Here is a 7,103-nt window from a genome sequence, read left to right as displayed (position 1 = left end):
GGAGATATGGACGAATGGGGGGACGTGTTCGTTGATCTATCTAGATGACACGGATGTCTGCCAGTTGACTGACTGGATGACCTACACTAAACAACATGCATGAATTCATACCCCATCTACTCTGCGCATATATTCATCTAATGTATCTATGTATACATCTATCTCTTCATCTACCTGATAGACAGGTCTTTCATTCATTTCTCAACGAGGGTCGTGTCTCCTCCATCTCTCTCTCTGTCCCTTTCCTCCCTTCATTCTCCCGTCCAGAAGAACCCTTTAAACCCTCTTCACATGTCTACTGTATGTCTCCATCTCCACGACTCCTCTCCCCCATCTGTTTTCTCCCTATCTAACTGGTCCTAACCCATCCTTTACCTCTCTCCTCTCTCTCTATCTTACGTTCTATCCCTTTCTTTCTCTTTCTTTCTCTTCTTTTTCTTTCTGTAGACATAGCGTGGTTTGCGAGGAATCAAGAAGAAGGTCTGATCGAGCGGTTAAAGAACATCTTAGCGGAGCCGTTTGCGCGTGTGAGCTACACCGAGGCGATCGAAATGCTGCAAGAAGAAGAGAAGAACGCTAACTTCAAGGAGAAAGTCTACTGGGGGATGGATCTTGGAAGCGAGCAGGAGAGATATCTAACAGAGAAGATCTTCAAGAAGCCCTGTATTGTCTTCAACTACCCTAAAGAGATCAAGGCTTTCTATATGAAGCTGAACGAGGACGGAAAGACGGTGCGTGCTATGGATGTCTTAGTGCCAAAGATAGGAGAGCTTGTCGGGGGATCCCAAAGAGAAGATGATCGAGAGAGGCTAGATGCGATGATCGAAGAAAAACGACTCGATCTTAAAGCTTATTGGTGGTATCGAGAGCTCCGGGAGTATGGCACTATGCCGCATGCAGGATTTGGTCTAGGCTTTGAAAGGCTTGTGATGCTTGTCACGGGAATTGAAAATATACGAGACACTATTCCTTATCCAAGATATCCCGGACATGCTGAATTCTAAGGAGACTGAAAAGAACGTCCATGGGTGATAAGGGAAAGAAATAGATACACAGAGAGAGATTGGAGAGGGATAGGTAGGAAGAAGAAAGAATGAGAAAGAAAGAAAGAAAGAAGGAAAGAGAGGTGGAGGAGATGATGGATGTATGCCTCAGTAGAGAGAGAGACGGTGAAGATGAATGTGTCAGGGAAGATGCAAGAGACAACAAGAAGAGATGGGAGAAAGAAAGAAAGAAAGATGAATATAGAAGATACATGAAAAGCCATATCAAAGAAGAGAAGATGAAGATAGTCAAGAGGGAAGAGAAGATGTCTCGTGCTGCTTCTTCTTCCTCCTCTTCCTCTTGTTCTTTTCTTATGATGGGTTTGACTGAAGAAGCAGAAGAAGGGGGGGCGGTACTAAAGCAATGAATTAAAGAAAGAAACATAAATAAAAGGAATCTGAGAGAAAGAGAGAGAGAGAGATGAATGAATTCTGCAACATATTGTACATCTCTGTCGTTTCTCTTTCATAGACTCTTCTTCGTCTTTGCTTTCTTTTAAATGCATGAGACAGGAGGTATCGGACTTCTCTCCTCACATGCAGTGACCGACTATCTTGATAGATCTCTTCTTAGTCATCTGACTTTTCACCTCTTTGTCATTCTCTGCTTCTCTATTTTCTTTGTCGAACATAGTGGTGATGCATGCGCATGCATGTCGAAGAAAAACATACCCCACGCACGTGCAGTCCTAGTAAGAAGAAGAAGAATCTCAACCTATAGCCACTATATACATATATACATATACATATATATATACATATATACATATACATATCTATGTATATATATATGTATATGTGTATATATATGTGTAGGTGTATGTATATATGTAGTAAGTATCGTGTGTTTTTTTTTTCCCGACAAGAGGGATAGAAATGAAAGAAGGAGGAGATGGAGGGAGGAGTCAGTCACTCCCTTTCTTTTCATCTTCCTCTTCTTTCTCTTTTTCTCTTCTTTTTCGTCGTTCAAGCCTTCCTTCACTTTCTTTCTTCTTGACTTTGGATGAGAATGAAGAGAATGCATAGTATTCTTCTTATCGGTCTCCAAAAAACCAACAGACTTTCCGTACGCTTGCATGCATGCAATAATTTATGACTCAGTCAGTCAGTCAATAAGCATCATCGCTCTCAATCCCCCTTTGAGGGAAAGAAAAGAAAAGAAAGAGGAGAAAAGAGAGGAAAGAAAAGAAAAGAAAGAGGAGGAAAGAGAGAGAAGGAAAGAAAGCGAATTGAGAGATATGCTAGTAAGTATGGAAGAGAGAGTAGATATGCAATTAGTTTTCTTCTTTCTTTCTTTCGTTTTCCCTTTCATTTATTCTCGATAAATAGATAGCCATATACAGAGGAGGTATGTAGATAGATAGAGATAGAGATAGAAAGATGAAAGGAGAAGAACAGACACAGATGCATGCCAAAAGTAGACATGATATACATCAATATACATATAGACCCGATAGAGAAATGTGTCTTTCTCTCTCTCTCGCAGTCGTAGGTGGATGATGACGGGTCAGTCGACAAGAAGAGAGAGAGACTTCTCGTGTAGATATGTTTTCTTCTGTGTCTTTTAGTATAGCCTAGAGCGGTCACTAAAGTAGAGTTGTCTATCATTCATGAGAGCCTCCGAGCTTCTTGTCTTTCCTTTCCTTCCGTTTAGAAATATCCAATCCCTAGTCTCATCGATGGTTCGACTTCGACGAAGGCGATCATCTTGTCTGTCTGCTTCTTCCCTTTTGGCCGAGAAATTCTTTTTGTATTGATCGAAGTGGCTCCACCAAAGAGAAGTGGGATTTCTTGTTAGTTGCGGGAACTCATCTAGCTCAGAAGGCTGCGGTCGCGATTCTTCGTTTCGATCGACACGCCGAAGAGTTGCATGCGCTTCGTGACATAGCGGTGTATGTACACCTAAGCACCCACGTGGTCTTCGATGGATTTCATTCGCTTCCTTCTCATCATATTGGAGACTGATCAAGGAAGAACGAAGCTCCTCTCTCCCCTTCTCATTTTCTTCTTGTGGGAGAATAGGAGAAAAGAGATCGATCAAATGGAGATGCCGACCTCGATGGTGTTTACAGAGAAATGACACTTCAGACTCCGGAAGACGAGAAGAACCTTCGCCCAGTCTTTTCGCTCTTCTTCTCTTCTCTTCATATCTATCAAGTGAGGGAGATGAGAAACCTAAATCTGATATAAAGGAAGAAGAAGAAGAGAGAGGAGAGAAGGAGGGTGCTGAATAGGGATTTCTAAGAGATGGATAAGGGCGAAGAAGTAACTCTTCGTCTCTTCTGTCCCTTCTTCCTATCATCTTATTCTTTTTCTTTTCACAAGGTAGATCACAATAGAGAGGAAAGCTATCATGAAACCCTAATTGACAAAAAGGCCGAATGCGATTGATGGACGACGCATGCAACGGCGGATAAACATCATACTTACCCCAATATGGCATAGGCAAAGGAACAACTCCTCGAGAAGAACAAGAAGAAGACTCACTTTCTTCTCTTCTTGGACATAACGACAGGAAAGACGAAGAAGAAGGATAAGAGGCATAACATGAAAAAGAAGAAGAGGATGGTGACGATGATGATGATAAAGATCTCTTCCTCATCTCCTCTGAGCAACATGATCGGTTTCTTCTTCTCATCCTTCCAACCTCTGGTGAGCGTCGATTGCTTTGGTGGCTAGCCAACACCCTGCATGCATTCCCCCCCTCCCGCTTGACTCTTCCTATGCCGGATGGCGCGATAGAATCGAAATAGACAGGATCAGAAATAATGTGGTGGCGACGGAAAGACCGGGCTGGAGGGACAGGCTCTAAAGGATAACTCTTATACACCACGCTCGACGGCTGAGATATCTGGGGAGAAACATTCCCAAAAAATGCTCTTGAGCTGAAAAAGGAAAGAAAGAAAGAAAGAAAGAGATAAGAAAGAGTGAATGAATGTGGAGTCTGGAAGATCTACTCGGGGGACTCTCCCTAGGAGAGGATAACGAGGAAATAATGATAAAATAATCCATTCATTTCTCCGAAGACAGAGACAGATAGATAGATAGATATGGCATAAAAGGAAGATGAAGAGAGGAACGATAGAATACCAGGAATCGTCAAGTGCATAGATGCTCTGGTGTATGTACACCTCAGGTGGGAAACAAGGAAGCCCTATCAAAGACTTACCTCCCCCCTGCTACGACTAACTGCATCACCAAAGAAACCTTCACTACTCCTATATAAACACATTCATGTATGGACACATATCTATATATACATATGCACAGTAGAACAGATATATATACATCTCTCTCTATATATATATATATATGAATATATACACACATATATCTATATATCTATATATGCTGTATGTGAGTTGGTGAGTTGAGGTGGCCATACTTTTCTCTGAATTGAGGGACTGGGGGGACATTGTGTCTTCTCCCTGTAGCTCGTCCATCCGTAAGATCAAGCGTCGATGCATTCGATCGCTTCCAAGCGAAACCTGTCCTTTGTATTAACGTCGATTCTCCTGGCTCATTTGAAGAAGAGGAGGAGGAAGAGGAAAGATAAGGAGGAGGATAAAGTATCGACGTCCTATCAACATGACTTCTATAAAGATCATGAAGACAACTACCTCTTTGCGCTGCATCACCAGCTCGATGTTTATAGAAGTTCGGGTGCAATCGACGTTGGATCGATTCATCGATACCCCCTGAAGTATCGACAACCGAGTCCCGATCTATTAAACACGGCGGTGCCATCCTTGTTTCTCTTATACAAAAGAATGAAGAGATAGAGGATGAGAAAGAAGACAAGAGAATAGAAGAAAAGAGAAGAGAATAAGGACAGGACGACAGAAGTCCTGCAGATATACTTGTAAGTTGGACGAAAGAAAGAAAGAAAAAAAGAGTGAGAAAGACTGAAAGAGTAAGAAAGAAAGAAAGAAAGTTGTTTGTTTGAGGAGAATTCGGGAGATCCTTGGCATTTACAGCAGGTGCCTATGAATCGCCTCCACTTGTCTCATCTCTTCCGTTCTATTCTATCTCGAAAAAAGAAGAGAAAGAAGAAGAAGAAAATGTTCCATGTCTAGACATGAACAACGATAAGATTGAATTCCCGAGCTTCTCTTTTCTTCTCTCTTTTCTATCACTCTCTCCCTTCTCCCCTTTGCGGAGAAAGTGTCTATCTCTCATCTTAGCTCATACAATTCTTCGTCTTCTTCTTTTTCTTCTCTTTCTTTCTTCTTCCCTTAGAAGAAACGAGCTCAGAGAGAGACTCCAGTAAGTTGAACACCTTCTACTCCCCTCCTTCTCAGCTGGAGAAATCTCCTTCTTCTTCATGAGAAGCAAAGGAAAAGAAGAAAGAAAAGGATCAGAAAGGAGACAACTCATATGTGATATAAAGATCAGAAATCCGTAGCCTACAGAAGGTCTGATTGATCGATCAGGGGGAAGGAGAAAAAGAAGAAAAAGCAGATGAGGAGGAGGAGATCTATTCGTATTCCTCTTCTTGAAAGAAAGATGCTAAACAAAAGAAGAAGAAAAGATAGAAGAGAAAGAAGAAGTCGTTAAGAGGAAGGGAATGAATGAACTCCACCCCAACTCCTCTCTCTCTCTTTCTCCCTTTACAGGATCTTCCCTACAGAGTGTGTGACTCTCTCTCTGCATCTAGATAAAAAGAAACGAAGAGAGAAGAAGAAGAGGAGAAAGACGGGGACCAAGAATGAGAAGAAATGGATCATCTATGCGCAGAAAAGAAGCGAAGAAAGCATTAGGAAAAAGAAAGCAACTTAGCCTCTCGGCAGAAACGAAGGGAAGGGCAACGAGACAAGGCAAAGAGAGAAAGACAGGTGAAAAAGAAGACGAAGAAACGGGAAAAGAATCGACACGTCACTCGCATGAAGAAGAAAAAGGACAAGAGAGAAAGAGACAGAGAGACCAAACAGAAAAAAAAGAAGCAAAAATGAGAGAAAGAGAGAAAGAGGAGGCGGCGGTGACACCTAATCTTCATTCGCTTGTGTTGATCTCTTTCTCCTCTCCATGCTCATTCCTATCGCTCCCGGTTTCTTTTCTTCTTTTCTTTCGAAGAAAAAGAGAAAACTTGCCGATGAGAATGGCGAGGGACGATGAATGCATGACGTAGTGAATGAGGGAATGTCGAGGGATGAAAAAGAAGAAGCAAAAGTGACACGAGACAAGGAAGGAAAGAGACGCTGCGAGAGAGAAAGAAAGAGATGCGGGGAACACGAAAGAAGGAAAGAATCTCGCTGAACGAACATCTTCTCTTTCTTTCTCGCTTTCTTGGATGTCAAGAAAAACAGAACCACAGAAATCCAAGAAAGACGACTTTCCACGTCAGCTAGCCAACACGCCTCGTAGCTAGTCGTAGATTGACTTGTTGTGCTCATGGCTAGCCACGATTCTCTCTTCCCTCCTTCTTCCTACCCCCACTCTCTCTCTCCCTCCTTTTTCCTTCGTGTCTCTCCTCTCTTCCCCTTCTAGAAAACAGCCAGGAGAACAAGAAGAAGAGAAGACACCGAGAGAGCTTCTTTCTTATCTGTTGTACCTTCAGAACTCATAAGTATCATCGACGTACTCGATCATCGAGAGAGAGAATAGAGAGCTTTTCATGCAAAAAGAAGACGACGAGAGCATTCTTCTTCTTCTTCCTCTTGTTTATTTCCTGAGAATTCCTTTTCCTTCGTAACGTAATGTGAGAAGTCTTCTTTGTCCTATCTCGTTTCTTCATAGGGGGATGTACAACTTAGAGCAAGGACAAAAGAAGACGCAATGAAAACAAACGAAGAAAGAAAAGTGAACGTCATAAAGAGCAGGACAAGCTGGAGAAGTTCTTCTTTACCGTCTTCTTCTTCTTCTCGACAACATCTCTACTTGTAGCTAGCCGTCCTCGTTACTATCTAGGGTGTCTCTTCTCCTCGATACAAGTCCTCACTGTAGACATATCTCTACAAGGGCTATAGGACTGTCCTCTGTTCACGAGTGACTTACTACGAGTTACCTTTATCAGAAGAAAAAAGCGAGAATGAGTACGTTTCTTTTTCTCTCTCTCTCTGT

General features: G+C 42.2%; 3 protein-coding genes across 3 annotated transcripts in view; 2 read left to right on the top strand and 1 right to left on the bottom strand.

Annotated features, from left to right (window-relative positions):
- The window catches only part of CSUI_005328 (asparagine-trna ligase), a 2,761-nt gene extending 971 nt beyond the window's left edge, over window positions 1-1,790 (top strand). The window contains exon 2 of the mRNA XM_068065504.1: window positions 448-1,790. Coding sequence (XP_067922529.1) covers window positions 448-1,004 — 557 coding nt within the window. The 3' untranslated portion in view covers window positions 1,005-1,790. The remainder of the gene's footprint in view (window positions 1-447) is intronic.
- Window positions 1,791-1,848: 58 nt separating this feature from the next.
- Window positions 1,849-7,061, top strand: CSUI_005326 (uncharacterized protein). Its single transcript, XM_068065502.1, has 3 exons — window positions 1,849-2,287; window positions 2,698-3,695; window positions 4,478-7,061. The coding sequence occupies exon 3, from the start codon at window positions 5,752-5,754 to the stop codon at window positions 6,169-6,171; it is 420 nt and encodes a 139-aa protein (XP_067922527.1). The 5' UTR covers window positions 1,849-2,287; window positions 2,698-3,695; window positions 4,478-5,751; the 3' UTR covers window positions 6,172-7,061.
- On the bottom strand, window positions 2,608-4,790 carry CSUI_005327 (bax inhibitor related; the record flags this gene model as incomplete). The annotated part of the gene is made up of 2 exons (XM_068065503.1): window positions 2,608-3,928; window positions 4,429-4,790. 2 exons carry the CDS (start codon window positions 4,788-4,790, stop codon window positions 2,608-2,610), a joined length of 1,683 nt encoding a protein of 560 aa, XP_067922528.1.
- Window positions 7,062-7,103: the final 42 nt, after the last annotated feature.

This window comes from Cystoisospora suis, assembly GCF_002600585.1.
Source record: "Cystoisospora suis strain Wien I chromosome Unknown contig_2575, whole genome shotgun sequence".
In the NCBI taxonomy this organism is placed as follows: domain Eukaryota; phylum Apicomplexa; class Conoidasida; order Eucoccidiorida; family Sarcocystidae; genus Cystoisospora; species Cystoisospora suis.
Note: the sequence above shows the minus strand (reverse complement) of the source record. Positions and strands in the feature narration are given on the sequence as shown.

What these genes read in the sequence shown, in the direction of transcription:
- CSUI_005326 (XM_068065502.1), top strand. Translation starts at nt 5,752, where the DNA reads ATGAGAAGAAATGGATCATCTATGCGCAGAAAAGAAGCGAAGAAAGCA.